Below are 26,834 nucleotides of genomic sequence, written 5' to 3' on the forward strand. Positions count from 1 at the left end.
TAATCACTTGGTGCTGAGGTATATCGAATTTAACTGCTCTTTAAAAATACATTAAACCCATTCTTTGGAATAAGCACTGTTCAAATGTTGAAAATACGCTCTAGTCACGCATCTGGTAAATCTGATTAGATGTACTTATATATCTATGACATCCCATAGATGTCAAGTGTACAATCAAGACTTTTTTAGCCTGTGTTCATTTCAATCTAACTTACGTCAAAGGTATTATGTTGTTTCATACTTGTAATATTTTAAAAATACACCTTCAAACTCAACTGGGGAAAAGGTTCAAATTGCCAGGTAGCCATGACACAAGTGCCAAGGAAGGCACAATTACTTATCTCACCCAAATGTTTCCATTTCCAAGAAAACTCTGAGCCATCACTGAGAAACCAAGCTCAAAGAAACAGGGCAACAAATTAAATCAGTTCTAAAATACTAAGTCTCTAATCTACTCGCCTTTCTGTCTGCGGGCCAACCTATTTTGATTCTGCGTGTTTAGCTACTTTGGACCTAAGGAAAACATCACTTTTGTGGTCCTCCTAAAGGGCTGGGCTAAACTGACTGACTGTGAGTCAAGGACCCTCGAGGAGGGAGGTGAGTTGGTGTTTGAAGTAAGTATAGGCTTTCCACTCTGTGGGAATTTGTCACTGCACTACAGATGTGCTAAACCACCCGAAATCTCATTCGGGGGAAAAAAAATCCTTATTTTTTTAAAGTCCCAAACTGAGCTTTTACTTTCTAGATCTGATGTGTTAGCATCAGAGTCGTTATCTTTTGAAGCTAGTTTATTTTAAAGGCCTCTAAGTTAAGAATGAGTTTCTGAACCACTAAAGTTATATATTCCTGAATGCTCCTGTTCATTGCTTCTCAATGATAGTAGATAGAGATGAGCTTTCATGATTAGCCTGAAATTCTATTTTGGATGCCCTCAGCTTCCCTGCAATAAAGTAAATATAGAGAAGCTTTATTATTTTATAAAGATGCATACTTGTTGAGGGTTTTGGTGTGAATTTAGAGCACTTGTTAGTTCATGGAGTAATGGTTGGAATCTGGGACATAAGACTGGGGCTAAATTTCTTTACCCTCCTAACCCCAGAGAATCTTTGGGAAAATAGAAACAAAAGAGCACTGAAGTACTTAAGGTAAGACACTACTGTATTCATAATATAGAGAAATAACCACCATGCCTCATGGACAGGAGATGTAGTTCTCCACGGGGCTACAAAACTCCGCTAGTAATAATTTTAATTGGATGCTATCTTTGCTGCCTTCAAAAAGTATCATAAAGTGGAGTTATTACAGGCTACAAGTGCACTTACCGTGCCGGCCTCTCACCGGAGGAAACAGATAACATTTATCCTTCGGAGGCAACATCAATGGGTTTCTATTTGTTTCGTTTACATGCATCCCCAGTTGCCTGCTATCTGCTCCCTCTTCCCTCCGTCTAAGAGATCAATTTGAATTAGACGCTGCCCAAGTGGATGCCAAGTCTGGCGGGCCCTCTGCCTCCAGGGAGGGCGCGCCACCCGGCGGCCGGGTCCCCTGTGCGTGGGCGGGACGGGGGTGGGGGGGTGGGCGTACCTGCAAAGGATTGGGTGGCGTGAGCGGCGACGGGAGGCCGTGTCCCGGAGACTGGCTGGCTTTCTGAGGGGGGCTGGCGCTCTGCTGAGTCGGAGACGGTTGGTTCTGGCTCTGGGGGTGAGGGTGGGCTGGAGGCTGCGGGGGCTGCGCGGGCGGAGCCGGCAGTGGCTGGGAGGCGGGCTGCGGCTGCTGGGACGGCGGGGCTGGTTGGGGCGGCTGCTGCTGGGGCTGCGGGGGCGCCTGTGGGGCGGGCTGCGGGTGCTGGCTGCCCGGCGGAGCCGGGGGCGGTGGCGGCTGCTGCTGCTGGAGTTGCTGAAGCTGCTGGAGCTGCTGGAGTTGGGAGTTCAGGGATGAGGTAGCTGCATGGAGAGAGAACGAACGTGGAGTTGAAACGCACACGTGGAGTTGGAGTTGAAACAAACACGTGAACCTGAAACATACACGTTGAGCTGAACATACACCACCACACCGCTGGCTGTGGATTTGACAACCGGTCCCCTGCGAGCTGAGAAGGCTCTCCTTTAGAGAGTGTTAACCCTCATGCCCTGCAACTCCTTGATGTCTTAGAGGGTTTGGGGGCACTGGGAGTACGAGAGTCAGTTCTTGGGGAAATTTTAAAATTTAGGGAGGACCAGAGTGTAACACACCAGGCATTACATTCTAAGGGATAGAGCAGGTGCAAAACCAAGGGGATGGACTAGGAACAGAGGTAATTTTTAAGTAATTTCTCCCTCTCTTCCTTTCCATCCTGCTTGGGAAATACACTTAGACTTTCAAGGTCTGATTTAGATTTTTAAAGGTCAACTCGTTTAAATCTTTTTGGCAAATGCTTGAATGGAGTTAAGCACAGAAAGCTAAAGTGTGTGCAATCTCCTTTTCATCATCAGTGCCAATCATGGTGTAATTTCTACTTGCATCAGACCTCTGCTAACTTGCTTAGATATGTGTTTTGTTTCTACAGTGTTTTGTTTTGTTTTTTAATTTATAGATAGTACATGCATCTCAGTTTTGCAGAATCAAAAGTCTCAGTCTGAACTTTTTGCCTGCTCGTTAAAAAGACGTGCATGTGTGTTTAGTCAGCAAGTCAGGTCTGACTTTTTGCAACCCCATGGACTGCAGCCTGCCAGGCCTCTCTGTCCATGGGATTTCCCAGGCAAGAATCCTAGAGTGGGTTGCCATTTCCTTCTCCAGGGGATCTTCCTGACCCAGGGATTGAAGTCACGTCTACTGTGTCTCCTGCATTGGCAGGCAGATTCTTTACCGTTGAGCCACCTTGGGAGTCCCACAGAGCCCCCCCCCCCCCCCCCCCATACCAGAAGGGGTATAGTCAGCTGTGAACTGTGGTGACTAGTCACATTGGGACCTCAAAGACAGGCCAGCAACTGAGAGAAGGAAATCATCTTTCCAGATTTTCTTATTCTGTGAAAAGTAAGAGTTGGTAAGATAAACTGTCTTAACATTGAGTTCACTAACTTTGTTTTCATATGCCCATCTAGCCTTGAACAATTTCTCCAGCAGGAAATCAGTTTGGCTGAAGAATGGTCTAGAGAAAATTTTTCCTACAAGTTCACTTTCTTCTTTGCCTGAATATCAGTCTAAAAGCTTGCCCATAAGCCTACAAATAAATATAAGGAAACCATAGGCCTTGGCTTCTATGCTATTCCATTCCTCCCCCACTTAGAATTCATCAAGATTCCCAAAGGTAGTAACTACTGTTTGCAACATTAAACTAGTTCCAATTTAAAAAAATACTTCTTAAAAAATATATAGTGGCTCTATAAAGTGACATCATATACCCACCTTCATATGACAATGATGGTCTTGAAAAATATATGTACATGGAACCCTACGTTGAGCACATCTGAAGAAATTTCTCTGTAAAGAAGTCAACTAGTGACTATTTTTGTAAAGTTAAGAATCGTTTTGTAAAATATAAACACCAACTAGGTACCAGTGCTGTTCTGATAATAGGTAGGATTTAACAAGGGGACATAGTCCTGCCTTTAGGCAGTTTATAGTGGATTTGTGGAGGTAAGAGGAACTTATAAGAAATGATCAGGCTTGGGATGCCTGTTATAATCTTGCTAATGGTAAGTGCTTGATATAAATCAATCGGTTGTCTAAATGGTCAACAGTGTGAAAATTGACCAAAAGGGCCAGGAGAATGAGGAGAGTGGTTCCTTTGTGGGCTAGAGAGGCTAAGGCAGTGTTCATGGGGGATGTGGAATGAGGGCAGAGAGGGGTCAAGAGAGTGAATTCTACACCTGGACGGGAGGATATTCCAGGCAGGAAGACACCCAGATGACAGCATGACTTAGGTGATGTTTCTGAAGGACAATGTGGAGAATGAACTGCCTGGAACAGAAGCTTTGATGATTTTAGACCTTAGAGGGGTGGAAGCCTGACTTTGAACGTGGTGGAAACATGGATCATTCCCAATTCACCTCTGGTATAAGTCAGATTTTAAATATAATCAGGTTTGTTTAAAACAAGGCATAGCTATACTGATGAAATGATAGTTTGCTGTTTCCCAGGGGCATCAAATACCTTTTTTTTTTTTTTTTTTGCTTTCAGGTACATGGAGAGCTTCCATGTTGGACTGGTGGGGATGACAAATGTCCCCCTGGGCCAGTGAGTTACTCTAGGTCTGTTCAAACACTCAGACCAGTGTCTGTCCTGCCTGTGCTGTAAATGCAGAGTACTCTGGGACTCTACCAGTAGAGACAACATGTGAGAAAGAGGGCTGGAAAATACCCAGTCAAGGGGAACTCTGAATTTTCTGCTCAATTTTGCTCTGAATCTAAAACTGCTCTAAAAACTAAAGTCCATATAAAAAAAAATACCCATTTATAAGAACTTTAAAAGAATGATCTGATTTTGCTGTTTCCCCCTCTCCTTGCTCCTATTGTACAAAGCCACGTTTTATTGAAGACCAGGGAGCCCAGCTCAGTTATGACTCCTGGGATCTTCTGTAATCCGGAGGGGGCTAGATCTCTCCTTTTGTGGAGTTAGAGACTTCGGAAACCTGATTGCATCTGGCCGCCTGCCAGATTCAAATCAAGCCTGTCCTGATTTCTTTCAGGGTAGGGGGCATATATGTCAGTGCTTATTTTCATGGTTGACTTAAATACCATACTGTTTCATTTTGGTTAGAAAATCATTTATCTAAATCAGTGTTTGAAAACAGGAAAGAATGGGAAATATTGGCAGATAGATATTGGCAGACAGGTAGGTGCAGCAGACCCTAACCTACTAATGAGACGTGGGTCCCAAATGTGTCTTTGCTTCTTGATGTTGGTGAGTTCACGTTGCTTGGCTATTTCTTCCCTGTAACCCGCACGCTCCCTGGAAAGGCATTAACCTAAACTAAACCTCTTTGAGTTACATCAACTAATTTGGCATCTGCTAGCCAGGAATGATGGACAGTAAACTATGTTCAGGTATGTACTGGACGCAAAGGAAAGTATGAGGGGGCTGTACAAGAATGTAATTCTGGTCTCAAAAATGCCGAAGGCACATACACAATGATATGAAAAAAAAGCAAAGAAATACTAAAATATGGAGCCTCTAAATGGCTCATTGTGTAAAGCACACAGGTACAAACATAAGTTAGGAAAATAAAGAGAATGTTTGCAGAAAAAATGATGAATTTTGGGTGATTCTATACTTTGGTTCTATGCATAGCAATTTAAAGATTTTACTTTCTTCCCTGATATTTATGTCCTTTAATGATTATTTCCTCTATGCGTGGTTACTATACATTCCATGGGCCAAAATTAAATGCAAGATTTAACTACAGTAACAGTAGATATGGAAGAACTTAAGGAGATGCACAAAAATTTATATTAGGATGTTTTAAATTTTGAAAACAAAACACAAAACAAAATTCCATCAAGAAATCCCCTGGTGGTCCAGTGGTTAGAACTCTGCCCTCTCACTGCTGAGGGTGTGGGTTCAATCCCTGGTTGAGGAACTAAGATCCTGAAAGCCTGGTGGTGCAGATTAAAAAAAAAAAATTCTATCAAATTTTGACTTTTCTAGAGAGAAAGCAGTAAGACAAGACCAGTGGGTCAGAACTTCCTAAATAAATAATTTAATAAGACAAAGAAGTCTAGAAGCTTGCACCTCTCCATTTGTTCAGTTACTATGTATCAACTGTAAATTAGAAAAAAAAAAGTCTTCTTTAGGATCTTTGATAAAAATGTTCTCAGGAAACCACGCACATAAAAAAGCTATTCCACAGAGGCAACAGAACTATCCTGGATGGGCTTTACATACAGTTACTTCTGAGGCAGGGAAATGGAAAGGAAATTCGGCCCATGAGCATGGCCATGAGTGATTTGGGAGAAATACAAATGTCTCTTGTACTTTGCAAGGTACTCAAACACCTTGGGATTCACTGAAAGTGGAATGGGACTCAAACGCTAAAGGTTGTGTGATTCTTAGCAACACGCTCACCTTTGTTAACACAAAGTGCAACTCAAGACTATTATAATCATTCTAGTTGGGGGCTCAGTGTCAGCATTTTCTGGGACTATCAAGTTAAGGGATCTTTGGGCATGGTTGGCAAACTGGAGGCTTGGGTTTGAGAATATGCTGGGAAGGATTACAAGCTCCCAGCCTGGCTGGGACCTGAGTCACCTCATAGCAATATGTTTTCAGAGGTGAGAGGACTGGTGCTAAGGAGGAAGGAAGCAGGGAGGATTTATCTCCTGCAAGAGACCAGGAATCCTGCAAAAGTGTGATGGTAATGGCTGTTCGAAAAAGCAAGAGAGTTCCAGAGAAACATCTATTTCTGCTTTATTGACTATGCCAAAGCCTTTGACTGTGTGGATCACAATAAACTGTGGAAAATTCTGAAAGAGATGGGAATACCAGACCACCTGATCTGCCTCTTGAGAAATCTGTATGCAGGTCAGAAAGCAACAGTTAGAACTGGACATGGAACAACAGACTGGTTCCAAATAGGAAAAGGAGTACGTCAAGGCTGTATATTGTCACCCTGCTAATTTAATTTATATACAGAGTACATCATGAGAAATGCTGGGCTGGAGGAAGCACAAGCTGGAATCAAGATTGCCGGGAGAAATATCAATAACCTCAGATATGCAGAGGACACTACCCTTATGGCAGAAAGTGAAGAAGGACTAAAGAGCCTCTTGATGAAAGTGAAAGAGGAGAGGGGAAAACTTGGCTTAAAGCTCAACATTCAGAAAATGAAGATCATGGCATCTGGTCCCATCACTTCATGGCAAATAGATGGGGAAACAGCGCAAACAGTGGCTGACTTTATTTTGTTGGGCTCCAAAATCACTGCAGATGGTGATTGCAGCCATGAAATTAAAAGACGCTTACTCCGTGGAAGGAGAGTTATGACCAACCTAGACAGCATATTAAAAAACAGAGACATTAATTTGTCAACAAAGGTCCATCTAGTCAAGGCTATGGTTTTTCCAGTGGTCATGTATGGATGTGAGAGTTGGACTCTAAAGAGGGCTGAGCGCTGAAGAATTGATGCTTTTGAACTGCGGTGTTGGAGAAGACTCTTGAGAGTCCCTTGGATTGCAAGGAGATCCAACCAGTCCATCCTAAGGGGAATCGGTTCTGGGTGTTCATTGGAATGACTGATGTTAAAGATGAAACTCCAATACTTTGGCCACCTGATGCGAAGAGCTGACTCATTTGAAAAGATCCTGATGTTGGGAGAGATTGAAGGCGGGAGGAGAAGGGGATGACAGAGGATGAGATGGTTAGATAGCATCACCAACTCAATGGACATGAGTTTGGATAAACTCCGGGAGTTGGTGATGGACAGGGAGGCCTGGCGTGCTGCGATTCATGGGGTTGCAAAGAGTCGGATACGACTGAGCGACTGAACTGAACTGAACTGAATGGCCGTTCAAGCCCATTCTGAGTACAGTCCCCACAGTACAGCCTAGTCCTGTGGAAAGAAAGAGCAAAGGGTAACCTTGAACTTGCTGAGGGCAAGAAGCCAGATGCCAAGGACCGTATACTCTATAGTTGCATTTATATGGAATGTGCAGAATAGGCAAATCCACAGAGCAGAAAGCAGATTAGTGGCTGCCAGGGGTGAGAAGGGGGAGGACTGGAGAGTAACTGCTTCTGGGGATGGGGTTCTGGCTGAGGGTGATGAAAAAGTTCTAGAATGAGATAGCACTGAGGGCTAGACAACATGGTGAATGTGTTTAATGCTACTGAATTGTACACTTTAAGATGGTTAAAGTGGCAAATTTTATGCTATGTTTATTCTACTACTACTACAACAATAACAAGAGTAATAATAAATAGCTGTTTCTCCATATATGTACCCTGGAGACCAAGCAAGGGGTTCCCAGATGTTGCTAGTGGTAAAGACCCCGCCTGCCAATGCAGGAGACACAAGAGATGCGGATTCAATCCCTGGGCTGGGAAGATCTCTGGGAGGAGTACATGGCAACCCGCTCCACTATTCTTGCCCCAGAGAATCCCCATGGACAGCGGAGCCTGGTAGGCTACAGTCCATGGGGCACAAAGACTTGTACACGACTGCAGTGACTTAGCACACGATCAAGCCACATTGCTCTGGGACCCCACAAGGGAGGAGAACAATCCTCTCCTCTGTGTGGCTGTGCAGTCCCTAGGGCTATGCCTGGCAGAGCAGAGGGAGAGATACGGGCAGGGCTGCAGGATGCCCTGCAGCTTTGGGAGGGAAGTGCTGAGTCCACTGAAGATGGAGAGGCACAGGCTGGCAGTGGGAAAAACGGATTGCTCTCAACATGGATGGTGAGTTCAGTCCTGGGTGCACCCAAGACACGCCTCTAGAAATGTCGAAGCTAGACTCTGAGCTGGCAGAGAACAGTGATGGCTATTTGGGTTCAAAATAAGACAGAGCTTCCTAGCTTGAAAAGCACTTTCATTTAATATGGATAAATTAACTTTTTAGGACAACCTTATGAATAGATGATATCACTGCCATGTTAAAACTGTGGAACCTGGGCTCAGAAAGTTTAAATGGCCTGCCTGAGTTCAGCTGACAGGTGCTATGGACGATTCAGTCTTAAGTCTGCCACTTCCCAAAGCCTCTTAACATAACAGCGTCAGGGGTAACCTACTGCCCCCTGAGGGCTGGAACAAAGATAACTATTCCCTCATCAAGGGATGCCCTCCATGGCACCACTCTTGAGAAGAGGTGGCTCTTTTGAGACTCATTTGAAGGCATTGGTTCAGGGATGAATCATTCAGCTCCTGGGGAAGTGTGTATAGTTGAACCTCTGTCAGGCAAAACATTTTTAAAATGTAAATGTGCATTTTGAAAATAAAAATGCTAATTTGAGTGTGAGCCATGAGTTATTATAAGAACAGGGACATGGAATAAAAGGAAAGGGGGTGAGGGGTGTATGTGGACAGGAGGTGGGGAAGGGCCACAGTACACTTGATTCATGTCGCAAGTTTGCTTTGATGGTGGAAGAATGTTTCCTCTACACTTAGACATGGGGCGGCAGCAGCACTGTGCGGAGCTTGGCGGCATTTTAAGGAAAGTAACTGACTAGGGCTTCATCTTATGTTGTCCATGGAACTCTGTGATGTGTTGTCTCTAGAGTATTGTCAGGTAGCAGCTACGAGTTCTCCAAATGGCTTTCTTCCTTAACTGGGGACAGTGACTCCCAGATTGGCTCCAGTCTTACAAATCAGTGGGCTCACGGGCCACTGGAAAGGAAATCTGTGCTCCCTGATGTATGGAGCCTTTGCTTCCCTAATTCTGCATTTGCTGTTCATTTTTCTTGCCTAGAAAAATCCCTAGAAGAAGAAAAAAAGTGAAATCTAGAACAACCCATCCAGAAGAATTTGAGTTGGTAAAATTGGACATCTTCCCTCCCAGCAACCCCCCAAGTATTAACATCTAAGGTAGCTGAAGCAAGGAGGCAGGTCAGGGACTCTTCCTGGTACTCTCATTAAGAGCATCCCCAGCCTGCACTGGCAGAAAGAAGTTTTTGCAAAGTAGATGGAAACAGTGTGTTGGTGACTTGGGATTTTGAAAAAGTGCAGAAGGTGAAGATGTTCTGGAAAATTTACCTTTATTTTTGGCAACTATGACCCAAACAAGCAAAATCAGTTCTGCCTCAAAGATTATGATGTGTAACTATTTCATATGTGGTCAGTGTCATCAGCTCTTAAATACTGCCATACCTATCTGTAACCTGCCATTTGCTTCTTTTGCATTTAAGGCAGCAATCTAAGTATCTCTTGAGATATCAGAGAGAAAATAGTGAGAAATTCTTCCAATGAAAATCTCCCCACTAATTTCCATGTATTGCCTGAACCACACAGCTTCTTCCTTAGGTCAGGTGTTTTCACCTAGCTATCTCAAATTATGGACCAGAACCACCTGGGGAGCTTGTTAGACAAGTGGATTCCAGGAGGTAGGATGAAGTCTGCATTTGAAAGCCCCCACTCAAGGGGATCAGGAGCCACTGGCCTTGGGGCTCCTGGCAGCCTATCCAGGAGGGGAAGTCTCTTTCTTTGGCTTTCAACCTGAGCAGCTTGTTTATCCATCTCCATTACTTTGAGAATATTGCTTTGTGAAAAATGAACTTGTTCTTTCTATTAGCAAAAAAATATGGAAACAGAAAACATTGGTTGGAAAGAAAACAGACACTGGGAATTTTCCAGTGTTCTTTAGCACCTTATTTAGACAGTAGAGCCATTCACCACTCATTACTGCCTTTGTTGATATTTTGGGGAGCACTCTTGCTGGGGTATCTTAAATGTGAGACATATTATTAGTTTTAGATGCCCCACTGAATAGGGAGGATAGAAAAAGTGAGGGAAAACTCTGACTATAAAGTGAAGGGGTGAAGTGGTGGCATGGGTCATCCTGAGGGAATTGTACCCATCCAACAATGTAGCAGGCAGGGAGGCTGAGGAGTTCCCTAAATCCCCAGAGGGGTTTGCCAAGGCCTTTTTGTGGACCAGCTGAGCTCTCAACGACTCTGCCTGTAGGACAGCCCCCAGTGAGGCTTAAACTTTCAGAAAAATAACAGAAAGGATCTCCTATTATGAAATAGAAAAAAGTGGGGAGGACTTAGGATTTCTAATGTGGATGTGACACCCAAGGTACACCCTTCTCTTCTCATTCACCTCGAAGAATCCAGAAAGTTCATAGTCTAACCCCAATACACAGAGCTCTTAATGGTTCTTCCAAGTCCTTAGGAAGTCCATCCGGGTTCCTAATGAGTGCCAAGCAAGGTGAAAGGAAAAACCCCCCATGATCCTGATACTTCCCCCATGGAGTTGCAGAACACTAAAGATAAAGATTTTTTTAAATCCTAAATACAATTTCAGAGGGAGAAATAAAAGGCCACGTACAAAGAGACATAACTCAGGGACTTCTCTGGTGGTTCAGTAGTTAAGAATTCTCCTGCAAATGCAGAGAATGTGGGTTTGATCCCTGGCTGAGGAATTAAGAACCCCCATGACTTGCTCATCCCACTTGAGCAACTAAGCCCACGTGTGCCACTAGAGAGAAGCCCACAGAGTGCATTGAAGAGCCTACGTGCTGCAACTAATACCTGATACAGCAAAAAATAAATAAATAAGTAAATATTAAAGAGACACAACTCAAATAGACCTCATACTTCTCATTGCACGCATGCTAAGTTGCTTCAGTCGTGTCCAACTCTGTGATGCTATGGACTGTAGCCTGCCAGTTTCCTCTGTCCATAGGATTTACCAGGCGAGAATACTGGAGTGGGTTGCCATTTCTTTCTCCAGGGGATCTTCCCAACCCAGGGATCGAACCTGCATCTCTTGTGACTCCTGCATTGACAGGCAGGTGCATTACCACTATCACCACCTAAAAATCTAAACTCAGTGGGGCAATACCTTCTAAGTTCTGAAAGAAAATGATCTCTAGCCAAGAATTCTATTGCTGGTTAAACTGTTATCAGCAAGAGTGGAAGAAGGCCCACGTCGGAACTTACAAGGATTTACCTTCCCTTGACTTACTTATTCTTAGGAAGTTGAATAGATACTTCAGTAAAATAAGGGGGTGAACCAAGAAAGAGGAAGATTTAGGATGCAGAGAGTGGTGTGTGTCCTCCCCTAAAAACAATACAAGGGAGCCCCACTATGATAGATGCCTGGAAGTTCTAATAATACCCAGTCGAGACTGCAGCATAAAGAAAGGGCTCTAGAGAGATATGTCTAGAAAAAAAAAAAGCACAGTTCCATAGAAGTGATACAATATTTAGAAGAATTTGAGAGTATGATATACAAGAGAAAGGAAACTATAAATTTCAAGCAAAACAAAAGCTGCTTGGGAAAGCCACAATCTCGAATGACCTTTCTGTTGCTAACTAGGACAACCTGGGGCCTAACAGGACGCTCCGTCAGTGGAAAAGCATCAGCGTTGGGGATTTTTAGCTCTGAGGAACCTGGTGTGGATGCTGTTTCTTCAAATGAGCATGTCACATGGGCCAAGAAAATGAAGCTCTGTCACTGGTAAACTTGTGGACATAAGATCTTCCTTCAGGAAAAAAAAAAAAAAAATTAAATAACCCCCTCCTGCCTGTTGCCATCAGATTTTCAAGTCTTCTTCAGGTAGTAATACCATATAAAATTAGAACTTGTAGGGTTTGAGTGTGCATTTTGAGTATAGATTCTGTTCTTTGATTTTGCTTGATTGATTTTTCCCTAACCTGCAGGGAATCACACTGTATATGGAAACATTCACTCTTGATATGAAATCAGGTTATTCAGCAGAGGAGACCAGATTTATTCATCAGAGAATCCCAACCCTCCCATAAGAACTGGTTTCCTTTTCTCATGGAGTTTGGCAGAGGCTTGTTTGAAACATTAGCGATCTGGTTGAAACATCAGAATCTCCTTGGATGTCAGTTCTCTCTGCTCTGCTCATTCTTCAATACATGGATAATCTATGGTTTTTTTTTTTTTTTTTTTAAGAGGTTTGAGATTAAGAGTGCATCACTGACTATGCCACCTTTCCTTCTTAATACCATATCTGTTTAATGCAATTGGGTGAAATAGAAGTGCCTGTGTAAAATTCAGTCCCATTATTTTTCCTCCTTAGATATGGAAAACAATTATTTACATCTTTGATAACTTCTTCTCAGACCTTTTAGCTGGAGGGCAAATGGTTTAAAATTACAGCTAACATTTACTGAGCATGGTTTTCCTGGGTATATTTAAAAATTATTAGGGTAGAAGTGAAGCCATACTTACTATAAATGAAGCCATGGATATGGGAGAAAGGAACACATGTGCTCATTTTATATTTCTAGGCTAATAAAATAATATAATTTTTTTAAACTTAGCAGAGCAAGTAAGATGTACCCTGCCTTTCAAAGCATTGACATTTGCCCTTCCCTTCAAATGGGCATTTGCAGGAGAAGATGTTACAGGCAGTTCAATGGATACTGCGCCTGGCTTAAACACAGGACTGTGTTCACTCAAATTTCTTTTAGGCTATAGACACATGGGCCAGTGCTTATTTTCATGGTTGATTTAATCCATCCCCTCTGCCGGTGTAGGGATTATTCCCTACAGTTATTCTTCAGTGGTCTGCCAGTTCAGATTAAAAAAAGTTAAGTGACAAAGATGCAGTGGCTGATTCCTTTAGAAGCCTATGCTGTACAGTAAGAGATTTCTTTTTAAGAATCTGACTATGTTCTCTACTTTTTAATTTCCCTCTGATCACCAAAAATCTTCCTTATCTAGGCTGAACTTTAAACTCCATAAACAGGCAATTCAGTTTTGTTCCTCTACGACAACTTCTGGTTTGCCAAAAGGCTTTATAGATCTTACCTTATTGGTTCTTGCTTATTTTTTGAAAAGAAGAAATAGCGTATGTCTCCCCTCACTTTACAGATGAAGAAATCTAAACTCAGACATGATTCTGGGACCATATGTATCTTAGCTTTGTGTGGCCTGCATAATACATGATAAAACTTTCAATAAGCTACATCTATTTTTGTATTTTGAGAAAGATATCAAAGATATCCCTTGTCAGATTTGCAATTCTAGTCTAGATTCATAGAAAAGAAACCAATAACAGCTGATTTTAATTGTGTACCAAAATGTTTACTATTTAAAAGTCCCTCATGATACATCACTGTTATTACTCTTCTCGTTCTTTTTTTAATATTTATTTTTATTTATTTACTTATTTGGCTGCCCTGGGTCTTGGTTGTGACAAGCAGGATCTTTTTAGTTGTGGCATGTGGGAACTAGTTCCCTGACCAGGGATTAAACCTGGGCCCCTTGCAAAGGGAGCTCGGAGTCTTAGCCACTGGACTACCAGGGATGCCCACTCTTCTCATTCTTGTTTTCTCTCTCTATCTCTACAAGTAGAATTCTTTAGCAGGATCATTAATATACTGCATGGGTAATTTGGTTATTTTGTATTGATATGCAAATCAGCCATTCAATTCATATTATTTTATGCTTTCATATGTAACAAACAAGAAGAAAACAAATAGTTTTAGTGAAATAATTAATTACATTAATGATAATCCTACTGGAAGGAAAGAGTCATCAAAAAAAGAATCCTGGGAAATTTCATAGAAAGCAATAGATGCTGGAATATCAATGGAATTAAAATGTAATGAGGTCATATCATCTACATAAGTATAAATGTTTTTGCAATTGCCTCATGGATTTTTACCAGGCTGGTTGATCTTGCTATGGGAAGTAAAGTGATATTCTTTTTACTTCATTAATGCAATGTGGACAAAAGAGGTGAACACAAATGTATCAGTCAGCACAGGTTAGTTATATTGTGGTAACAAGCAGCCCCTAAACTCATTGGCTAGCCCAACAAAGATTTTTTTTTTCTTTTAGTGCTATAATAAATTTTGTCAGGAGGGTCTTAGCTTAGTATAGTCACTTAGGTACCCAGCTGATAGGTCTGTCACTATCTAGAACACTGCCTATGATATGAAAAGGACAGAGAGTTTTTTAGGGTGGGAATTAAATGCTCTGATTCAGAAGTCATCCCATCACTTTCTCTCACAACTCATTGGCCAGCAGTAGTCACAAGTCTACTTGTGGCTAAATGCAAGGGGACCAGGAAGTGTCATACTATCAAGTCCTAGAGCGGAGGAGAGTCAGAAAAAATTGGTAAATAGCATTAACAATCTCCACAAAAGCATCACTCTGCCCTCCAGATAGTTTCTGTATATATTACTTTCTTCCCATTTTCATTTTTGTCTGAATCATTGAAAGAGCTTATTAACTGAACTCTTAAACTCTTACCTTTCCTGTTCCTTCTTTCTCTCATTCATTAATTCATTAAATGTTATCAGATCATGTGTCAAGTGCCCCTCTGCCACCAGAGTTAATTTTCTAAAATATAGATGGGATTATACCACTAATTAAAAAATTAAAAAGGATTATTATAGCTCCTACTCATCAGAGAATGAAATCATACAGCTCAGCCCATATTGGAGTATGACTTTGGCTCCAGCCCACCTTTCTAGACACATTATAACCCCTGTTGAGAAGCCTCACTTCTAGTTCAGAGGTAGAAGCTGTTGGTACATTGACATAAAGACCAGGATGCCCCATTCCCACATATACAAAAATAGAACTTTTAAAAAGTTTGAATTAGTTGACAAGATTAAAAAATAAGGAGAGTCAACATAAAATATGCATTGCCCACTATTCTTAAAAATAATCCAGAAAGTCTGGCCACATGACTCTCATTCCTGTATGGGAACCAGAGCTGAGTAGCAGATGCTCTGCCAGGCAGGGCTGGTGCTCACGGTGGCTAGGATGAATTGTTGTCCCCTGCACTCACATAAGGGGACATTCATGGGGTCTTCTGTACTACAATGAATAATGTGCACTCAGTTGGCTCTTTTACCAAATAGCTTCCAACAGAAGTGAACCAGGTTTTAGTCAGTTCCTTTCCCCTCCTTAATCTTCCTGCCTTCTCTCAGCAACCTGCATATAGTAGATGTTCACTAAATAGTTGAGAAATGACTCAAAATCACTAATTGCAAATCAAAACTATAATGAGGTATCACCTCACACTGGTCAGAATGACCATCATTAAAAAAAATCTACAAATGATAAATGCTGGAGAGGGTGTGGAGAAAAAACCATCCTATGTTGCTGTTGGAAATGTAAATTGGTGCATCCACCATGGAGAACAGTATGGAGTTCTTTAAAAAACTAAAAATAGAGTATCATATAAATCAGCAATTCCATTCCTAGGCATACATTTGGAGAAAACCACAATTTGAAAACACACATGCAATCCGGTGTTCACTGCAGCACTCTTTACAACAGCCAGGGTATGGAAGCAACCTCCATGCCCACCAGTATAGGGATGGATAAAGAAAATGTGGTACATATACATAATGGAATATTACTCAGCTATAAAGAGAAAGAAATAATGCTATTTACAGCAACATGGATGGACCTCGAGATTGTCATACCGAGTGAAGTAAATCAGAGAAAGACAAATATATGATATCACTTACATGTGGAATTTTTTTTTAAAGGGTACAAATGAACTTATCTACAAAACAGAAATAGAGTTACAGATGTAGAAAACCAACTTGTGGTTACCAGGGGGTAAGACAGGAGAGGGATAAATTGAGAGATTGGGATTGACATATACACACTACCATGTATAAAATAGATAACTAATAAGGACCTACGTTGTAGCACAGGGAATTCTACTCAATACTCTGTAATGGCCTCTATAGGAAAAGAATCTAAAAAAAAGTGGATACATGTATATGTGTAACTGATAGTCTTTGTTGTATACTTGAAACTAACACAACATTGTAAATTAAATATACTCCAATAAAAGTAATTGAGAAATGATAATTGCAAGGAACTGTAATTTGATTTGCCTCTTGCTAATTTTATCTTATTCTTTTTACCCTAACTGTGTCACATGGTTGCTATGAGTAGGCTCACAAAGGAAGATATATGTAATGGTAGGATTCTTGAGTTTTAAAAGATCCACTGCTTGGGTTTCTAGGTAACTACATGAGAGTTATGTGATTTCTGAGCATGTAAGGATCTTCAGTTAACTTTGAAGCAGGTTATATATTTATATAAAAAACTAAGGCAAATTTCTATAATTCCTATGTTCCTTTTTTTATAGTTATACAGACAGATAGCCATTCTGACACATCTGAAGCTATGTCCTAAAATTCTGTAGTATAACTTTGTTTATCAACTATTCATAATTTTGCTTATGAACTAGTTCACAAAGTCATAAGCAAAACATAAATTTGCTTATTCATAATTTTATTTATAAACTAGTTCACAAAGTTCATAAAGGAAGCAAATTAATATTTCAGGATTCAGAATTTGAAGGTGTGCTATAGAAATTCAACATGAAATACTTGTATATAAAATGTGGTCAAAGAGGAAATGACAGGCTTAGAGTGCCCTGAAAGGTTATCTGCAAAAACAGAAAAGAGCTTCAGGTGGGTGTGAGATGGGCAGATTAAATCGTAATCTTAGAAGAGTGAAAAATGTCATCAGAACCCAGGCTGACCCAAAATCTACCCAATTTGGGGAGAAACATCACAGAGCATATGGATTAAGAGGGTTTGAGTTGAAGGTCAGGATCTTAGGATGTCTGGGCTAGCAGGATGTGAAAGTCAGTCAGATATAAACAAGTGTTGCCTTGTTAGGGGAATGGGCAAAATCACGATGTAGATCCGGGGCCCCCTGGGTCCTTTTCTATCTCCTTGTTCCACAGCTATACTCTACTCCTAGTTATCAGTAAATGCATACTCTGTTCATCACAGAAACTGGGCAAAAGCTTAGGATAGATGAGCACAGATTCATTAACAGTATTGGTAAAACAACACATACAGGTCCTTTCTGCTTATACTGAGTCAAATCATTAAATACAAACCTTAAGCAGGTTATAGAAGAGCTGTTCAGAGGAAGATGAGAAGTCAAATTTTATGGCAACTAAGCATCTCATAAATATGTTACTCTCTCCCTTCTTGAATGCTCTCATTGCTTTTGGCCTGCAACAGCCTCGTGTTTTCTCTTCCAGTTCCTCTATTTGTAAAGACCAACTTCCCCTTCCTCCACCTGTCTTTCCTTCTCTCTTCCCTGCTCCCATATTCCTCCTGTCTTCTTCCCCTACTTTCCTCCCTCCATTCCTCTTTACCCATCTTCTCTCCTTTCTCTAAGAGGTTATTAAGCACCTACCACATGCCAGGGGATATTCAAGAAGTATAAACCTGAACTAAACTCTGACTCAGCTTTCCCAAAGTTCATTCATGTTCTATCTGGGAAAATAGACATGTAGGTGCCCAATCATGATGCAACGATTATGTTAATGCTTCTATTTAAAGCTTTTTACCAATTTCTTATGTCTCCAAATTAAGTCCTTAGCATTTATATTAGAGCCATTCACACCATGGCCTCATCCCCACTTTGTGTCTTGGGCTCCGCCATTTACCTACATGTACCCTCTGTGCCCATCACACAACCTGCATGTCATTTCCCCCGACATACTTGGCTTTCCTTTGTCCATGCTTTTGTTCATGGTTATTCTACTTCTTTAAATGGTCTTTCCCCCCATCCCTGTCTGTCATGATCCTTTACTTCTTTCAAAACTCAGCTCATCTTTCTGTGTAACCTCTTCTGCTTCCTCTTAGCACCTAGTGAAAGTGAAGTGAAAGTGAGGGTCACTCAGTCATGTCCCTCTTTGCAACCGCATGGACTATACAGTCCACGGAATTATCCAGGCCAGAATACTGGAGTGGGTAGCTGTTCCCTTCTCCAGGGGATTTTCCCAACCCAGAGATAGAACCCAGGTCTCTCACTTTGCAGGTGGATTCTTTACCAGCTGAGCTACTAGGGAAACCCAAGAATACTGGAGTGGGTAGCCTATCCCTTCTCCAGCAGATCTTCCTGACTCAGGAATTGAACCAGGGTCTCCTACATTGCAGGTGGATTCTTTACCAACTGAGCTACCAGGGAAGCCCCTAGTAGGTACAAAGAAATACCTGGTTATGCTACACGTGTGTCTCTTTTACACCTGTCAGGAATGCCATGTTATGACCATATAGAGATTTGAAGGTTGAGATGAGCTTTTTTTGTTTTGGATCTTGACCTCCTTGAGAATCTTATTAAAAAATACATCATTTCCCCAAGAGACATGTTTATATTTGTAAATTTAACATACTTTTTTGGGGGGTTTCTGGCCCCTCTGATGCCCATCCATAGTTTCTTACAAAGGCTAAGAACTTCTGCTGGGGAATCAGGCTGTGAAATACACGGTCTTTGATGGTATGCCTTGATGGAGAGAGGTAGGTCCTCAGAAAAGAGATCTAAAATTTGAAAGGTATGCCACAGGTGGTTGAAGGAACTCTGGCCCTTGGGTGGTTTTTATTCTCTGGGGTAAGATCTTGATGATTCCCAATTGGGCTTTGGATGTCCCAGTTGGGCAGAATAAAAGGCTCTCTGCCACATGGAGATTCATTCTGAGTGAGCTCAATTACTCTCTGAGCTTCTACTAAAGTCATGTTTAAACATTTTAGTGCCATCTCATTCTGTTATGGGGACTTAAAGGCATTCTATGGTGGCAGACGTCAGATACTGCAGTACATTGCTGGAGCAAAGTGCAGAGTTTTAACGAGATTTGAAAATTAAGTGGACACCTCTTAACTCTTCACCTATGTTACAAAGGCATACAATTTTATTTTTTTATTTGTTGCTGTTTTTATTTCTTTGGCTCACCACGAGGCCTGTGGGAACTTAGTTCCCTGACCAGGGATTGAACCAGCATCCCCTGCATTGGAAGTGTGGTCTTAACCTCTGGACCACCAGGGAAGTCCCAGACATAGGATTTTAAATCACATTTTTGGAAAGAGCTATTGGTGTTCTGTGAGTCCCACTCCCTCCAGGGAGTAGGGACTCTTTCTCCTTCACCTGACATCAAGAAGGAGGGGTTTCCAAGGAGGACAGCTTATTATGTCCTTGCGTTAGGGGACACACAGGACTTGTGTCAGGCTTTTGCTTGGAAAATGCAAAAGGAGAGACACAGCCTGGTTACCTGCTCCAATGTGGAAGCTAGTGAGAGATGGAGGCCCTGGTGACTAGTACTTCTGGTGTGAGTGAGAATTTCCTAGGGGCTGGATGACAGAATCCTGGTGTGGACATCTTAGACCCTACCTGAGGGCTCTCTGAGGAGGAATGGACAGATGTCAGCAAAGAGACTGTAGAGGCAGTTCATTGCTGCCTCCAAGGGATCTATATTTGAGTGGCCAGGACTGGAGGTTTCCCAAAAAACCACAAAATCACTCCCCTAAAAGTCTTAAAAGATATAAGTATTTCCCAGTCCTATGAGCATAAAGTCAGCTGGCAGAGTGCCCGTAGGACCGTGCCCACTTTCCTCACTTCTGAAGGGGTCAGAAACTGATGACAGAGGAGAACGAGCTGAAGCTTCAGGTGGAAACAAAGAAAACGTTTTTGACTCCGTTCCCCAAACACAGGCTTTCTGCTCACCATTTGGCTGAGATGTGGGAGATGAGAAAGATGGAAACTTCAAATCAAGCTGGAGTTTTAACTATTACCTTCATCTGTACTTCGTTTTTATAGAAGTGAAGTGTCCTTTTGTTTTTGCAGTGGATCTAGGAGGGGTGGGGCCTCCTTGAATTGTCAGTTGGGAGCAGCCCAATCAGGGAATTTAAAGTGACAATGGGGTCAAAATAAACTTGAACAAAGTCTCTTCCGTTCAATCTATGGTTCCACTGACCTTAGAGAAGCAGAGCCTGGATTTGCATTTTCCTTAGACTGCAGATAGGTTACTTTATAGCCTATACTTAATCACTACTGGTTTAAGTGCAAGATGTGTTGTTTTTTTTTTTTTTTTTCCGGTGCCTTTGCTCCTTGGTATTGCCCTCTGAGTCTAAGACCTTTGTTTGGGGAAAGGATAAGTTTCCCTTGATATGGAAATATTTATTCATCATTGAAAACATATTTATGGGCGGTATACTGCAGAGATTGTCAAACTTCAGGGTGCAGAGGAATCCCCATGGATGCTTGTTGAAATGCTGATTTCAAGGCTCCACATTCAGAGATTTTGATAACATAGATCTCCAGCAGGAGCTTTGGTGGGGGCAGGGGGTGGTGGTGAGAAACTGTCAACTTTTCAACAAGATCTTGATGCAGAGGGTGACTAGTCCATACTTAAGTAGCTCTGGTCTCTACTGGATTCTAGACACAGTGCTAGGGGCCTATGATGGCACAAACAACCAAGTATACATCTTATTCTCAAAAATTCAAAAGTCTGGTGGCATACAGAGATAGCCTTCAAATTACTGACATATTAATGAGCATACACTTATTTCTTTGGAGATATAGTCCAATCATGGGACAGCAATAGGATTAGTTTAAGAAAAGAGAAAGAGAAAACCCACTCTAAGTGCCAAAAAAGAGAGGCATTCATACTGGTATGAGAGTTAGGTTTACTGAGAAAGGGAAATCGAAGGGTGAAGTCTTTAAGGGGCCACCCACAGTGAAAGCATGACTTCTAATCTGCTAATTCTTCTGCCAAGATTCTGCCAAATGTATAAGAATCAGAGCTGGCAGGGTCCTTGGAACTCATCACACCCAACCTGACCCTTGAGAAATAAGAAAATGAGATCTGGAGACCTTCAGTGATTTGCTCAAGTGAACACAGAGGAAAAGTTAGGATTGCTTATCCATGTATTTGGATCTATCTTGAACCAATAACCATTTTACCAAAGGGAGTCTTTCATTGGCTTTGAATTCTAGAGGCAGTTCTAATCTAATAGTTAATTTTCTTGTAAATATGTGACTCAATGACTGAAATAATTAGGGATCCAAAACTTTGTTTTAAAAGAACTATTTATCTAGGATAGTACAAGTGAGTGGAAAAAAAATCCCTATGGTAATTTATCATCTCTTTGCTTTTGACCATAAATTATTAAACCTGAAAAATATCATTGGTACAAAAACTGAACTGTATATACATCTTTATTTGTTTAGGCCACACATATTGAGTGCCTGCTGTATTCCAGGCACTGCTGCTCCCAGGCAAGATTAGAATATTAAAGAAGGAGAGACTCACATTAGAAAAGACTGCAGCTTTCTCTGGGTGTGCTCTGGCTTTTTACAAACCATCACCAAGTGGCGGCCACATGGGCAGCCAGTTTCTAGATCCTGCCAATGGGTAGTCGCTTTTACATGCTACTGAACTGGGGGTGGGGGTGTCCTCCACGAATGATTGTCCCTCCAATGCATTCAAGGATAGGTAAAGCATTCTGGTGATATCTACTTCCTTCTAGCTTAAAGGATGGCTTAATGTAGAGGCATGCATTCATGCTTAGTTGCTCAGTCGTGTCCGACTCTGCAACTTCATGGACTGTAGCCCATCAGGCTCCTCTATCCATGGGATTCTCCCTCAGCCAGGGGATCTGCCTGACCCAGGGATTGAACTTGGGTCTCCTGCATTGCAGGTGGATTATTTACCATCAGGGATTCAAGAAAGAGAAATTCCTGCTCAAGAACAGAGCATCTTCCTTATCCCAAGAAAGAAGATGAGTTCCTAATCTTTCCTTTGGGAGTGTTTCAGAAGCATCCCACTAGGATTGAGACAATCTGAAGCCACCAAGAAGCGTTCATACTCTTGGCCGTGCTTAAAAGTGTACCCTCAAGGTTTGCTCCTCCCTTTTCAAGGGAAACAATTTAAACAGAGGACGGATATTTTAAAAGACTCAAAGCTACATTAGCTAAATTTTTTCTATTTGATTATTGGACCATTAATAAAATAAATTTCTACTCTAAAGGTCAATTGCAACAATACTTCATCTTCCTTCAGCTTCGGCAAAGATGAGCAGTAGGCTGGAGGAACCTGCTGCTGACTGTCTTAGAAATACGTACTTGGAAAATATGTGGATCCAAAGTTGGGAAGGTGATTAAGAAAGTGACAGTTTGGGGGCTTCCCTGGTGGCCCATTGGCTAAAACTCTGTGCTCCCAATTCAGGGGGGTCAGGGTTCAATCCCTGGTCAGGGAACTAGATCCCACAGGCTGCAATTAAGACTTGGCACAGCCAAATAAATAAATATTAAAAACAACAAAGGGAGAGTCTTTCAGATAGTACCTTACACAGGGCACTTGGTGCTAGACTGACTGACTTTCTCTAAAGTCCTAAGTCTTCCTGGAAAAGAACACAAAGAACTTTGCAAAGGTGGGGGCTGCTTGCTATCCCCTAACCCGCTTCCTACTTTCACCCCCTGATTCTCCCTACATCCTCATGGTATGACTTACATCACAATCAGCAGGTACTGGCCAGGAGCTCAAAGGAGCCTCGGGGCCGGCTATGTTCCAGGGTATTTCTCAGCCACAGAGATCATAACCTTTTTGTGTCAAATCTTCTTCTTTAAGACCCTGGATCCATGGGGATAAGTGTCAAATGCAGCCCCGAAAAAGATAACAGATGCTCTGTTAATGTCAGAGTTAAAAATGGAAAACAAAACACCGTGTTCCAACTAGTGTCCAAAAAGTCCCTGGAAACAAGATAAATCCAAATTCATTAACTCAGGGAACTTATTGGTACTGTTTGAACATCTAAAACATGAAAACTCAAGACACAAAGCTGAATATTGAACTCTTGTCAGTAGATCAAGAGACAGATTAGTAGTATTTCTACTACTATCATCACTACTGTTATTACCATCATTCCACTACTGCAAATACTATTCTCACTGCTGTTACTTGCAATGTTGCCACCATTATTACTGGAACACAGGGTTAAATAGAACTCGAATTCAAGGAATTCAAAGCTATGGTTTTTCCAGTAGTAATGTATGGATTACTAATTATATAGAACAATATTGCATAGGAACCTGGAATGTCAGGTCTATGAATCAAGGCAAATTGGAAGTGGTCAAACAGGAGATGGCAAGAGTGAATGTTGACATTCTAGGAATCAGCGAACCCAAATGGACTGGAATGGGTGAATTTAACTCAGATGACCATTATATCTACTACTGCGGGCAGGAATCCCTTAGAAGAAATGGAGTAGCCATCATGGTCAACAAAAGAGTCTGAAATGCAGTACTTGGATGCAATCTCAAAAATGACAGAATGATCTCTGTTCGTTTCCAAGGCAAACCATTCAATATCACAGTAATCCAAGTCTATGCCCCAACCAGTGATGCTGAAGAAGCTGAAGTTGAATGGTTCTATGAAGACCTATAAGACCTTTTAGAACTAACACCCCAAATAGATGTCCTTTTCATTATAGGGGACTGGAATGCAAAAGTAGGAAGTCAAGAAACACCTGGAGTAACAGGCAAATTTGGCCTTCGAATACGGAATGAAGCAGGGCAAAGACTCATAGAGTTTTGCCAAGAAAATGCACTGGTCATAGCAAACACCCTCTTCCAACAACACAAGAGAAGACTTTACACATGGACATCACCAGATGGTCAACACCGAAATCAGATTGATTATATTCTTTGCAGCCAAAGATGGAGAAGCTCTATACAGTCAAATAAACAAGACCAGGAGTTGACTGTGGCTCAGATCATGAATTCCTTATTGCCAAATTCAGTCTGAAATTGAAGAAAGTAGGGAAAACCACTAGACCATTCAGGTATGACCTAAATCAAATCCCTTATGATTATACACTGGAAGTGAGAAATAGATTTAAGGGACTAGATCTGATAGATAGAGTGCCTGATGAACTATGGACGGAGGTTCGTGACATTGTACAGGAGACAGAGATCAAGACCATCCCCATGGAAAAGAAATGAAAAACAGCAAAATGGCTGTCTGAGGAGGCCTTACAAATAGCTGTGAAAAGAAGAGAAGCCAAAGCAAAGGAGAAAAGGAAAGATACAAGCATCTGAATGCAGAGTTCTAAAGAATAGCAAGAAGAGATAAGAAAGCCTTCCTCAGCGATCAATGCAAAGAAATAGAGGAATACAACAGAATGGGAACGACTAGAGGTCTCTTCAAGAAAATTAGAGATACCAAGGGAACATTTCATGCAAAGATGGGCTCAATAAAGGACAGAAATGGTATGGACCTAACAGAAGCAGAAGATATTAAGAAGAGATGGCAAGAATATACAGAAGAACTGTACAAAAAAGATCTTCACAACCCAGATAATCACAATGGTGTGATCACTCACCTAGAGCCAGACATCCTGGAATGTGAAGTCAAGTGGGCCTTAGGAAGCATCACTATGAACAAAGGTAGTGGAGGTGATGGCATTCCAGTGGAGCTATTTCAAATCCTGAAAGATGCTGCTGTGAAAGTGCTGCACTCAATATGCCAGCAAATTTGGAAAACTCAGCAGTGGCCATCTGCTGGAATTGGATTGGAAAAGGTCGGTTTTCATTCCAATCCCAAAGAAAGGCAATGCCAAAGAATGCTCAAACTACCGCACAATTGCACTCATCTCACACGCTAGTAAAGTAATGCTCAAAATTCTCCAAGCCAGGCTTCAACAATACGTGAACTGTGAACTTCCAGATGTTCAAGCTGATTTTAGAAAAGGCAGAGGAACCAAGATCAAACTGCCAACATCTGCTGGATCATAGAAAAAGCAAGAGAGTTCCAGAAAAACATCTATTTCTGCTTTGTTGATTATACCAAAGCCTTTGACTGTGTGGATCACAATAAACTGTGGAAAATTCTGAAAGAGATGGGAATAGCAGACCACCTGACCTGCCTCTTGAGAAATTTGTGTGCAGGTCAGGCAACAGTTAGAACTGGACATGGAACAACAGACTGGTTCCAAATAGGAAAAGGAGTACATCAAGGCTGTATATTGTCACCCTGCTTGTTTAACTTCTATGCAGAGTACATCATGAGAAACACTGGGCTGGAAGAAACACAAGCTGGAATCAAGATTGCCGGGAGAAATATCAATAACCTCAGATATGCAGATGACACCACCCTTGTGGCAGAAAATGAAGAGGAACTAAAAAGCCTTTTGATGAAAGTGAAAGAGGAGAGTGAAAAAGTTGGCTTAAAGCTCAACATTCAGAAAACTAAGATCATGGCATCTGGTCCCATCTCTTCATGGCAAATAGATGGGGAAACAGTGGAAACAGTGTCAGATTTTATTTTGGGGGGGTTCCAAAATCACTGCAGATGGTGACTGCAGCCATGAAATTAAAAGACACTTACTCCTTGGAAGGAAAATTATGACCAACCTAGATAGCATATTCAAAAGTAGAGACATTACTTTGCCAACAAAGGTGCATCTAGTCAAGGCTATGGTTTTTCCAGTGGTCATGTATGGATGTGAGAGTTGGACTGTGAAGAAGGCTGAGCGCCGAAGAATGGATGCTTTTGAACTGTGGTGTTGGAGGAGACTCTTTAGAGTTTCTTGGAGTGCAAGGAGATCCAGCCAGTCCATTCTGAAGGAGATCAACCCTGGGATTTCTTTGGAAGGAATGATGCTAAGGCTGAAACTCCAGTACTTTGGCCACCTCATGTGAAGAGTTGACTCATTGGAAAAAACTATGATACTGGGACGGATTGGGGGCAGGAGGAGAAGGGGATGAAAGAGGATGAGATGGCTGGGTGGCATCACTGACTCGATGGACCTGAGTCTGAGTGAACTCCGGGAGTTGGTGATGGACAGGGAGGCCTGGCATGCTGTGATTCAAGGGGTCGCAAAGAGTTGGACACGACTGAGTGACAGAACTGAACTGAACTGTATGTATGGATGTGAGAGTTGGACTATGAAAAAAGCCGAGCGCCAAAGAATTGAGGCTTTGAACTGTGGTGGTGGAGAAGACTCTTCAGAGTCCCTTGTACGGCAAAGAGATCCAACTAGTCCATCTGAAAGGAAATCAGTCCTGAATATTCATTAGAAGGACTGATGCTGAAGCTGAAGCTCCAATACTTTGGCCACCTGATGTGAAGAGTTGACTCATTTGAAAAGACCTTTATGCTGGGAAAGATTGAGGGCTGGAGGAGAAGGGGATGACAGAGGATGAGATGGTTGGATGGCATCACTGACTCAATGGACATGAGTTTGAGTAAACTCTGGGAGTTGTTGATGAACAAGGAGACCTGGCATGCTGCAGTCCATGGTGTTGCAAAGAGTTGAACATGACTGAGTGACTGAACTGAACTGCTTCTCTCTTACTTAACTGGAAGGATTTCCTCATAGGACAAGTATAGGAAAAGGATGAAATAACTAATTTGGGTTAAATTGTTTAAGCAAATCTCAGGTCTATATGGAATACAAAAA

At 41.8% G+C, this 26,834-nt stretch overlaps 1 protein-coding gene across 1 annotated transcript in view; it reads right to left on the reverse strand.

Moving 5' to 3' along the window:
- Nucleotides 1–26,834, reverse strand: part of POU6F2 (POU class 6 homeobox 2) — a 501,377-nt gene that overhangs the window by 119,556 nt on the left and 354,987 nt on the right. The window contains exon 5 of the mRNA XM_055590763.1: nucleotides 1,585–1,943. Within this exon, the coding sequence (XP_055446738.1) occupies nucleotides 1,585–1,943 (359 nt within the window). The remainder of the gene's footprint in view (nucleotides 1–1,584; nucleotides 1,944–26,834) is intronic.

This window comes from Bubalus kerabau, chromosome 8 (assembly GCF_029407905.1).
Source record: "Bubalus kerabau isolate K-KA32 ecotype Philippines breed swamp buffalo chromosome 8, PCC_UOA_SB_1v2, whole genome shotgun sequence".
Taxonomy (NCBI): Eukaryota; Metazoa; Chordata; class Mammalia; order Artiodactyla; family Bovidae; genus Bubalus; species Bubalus kerabau.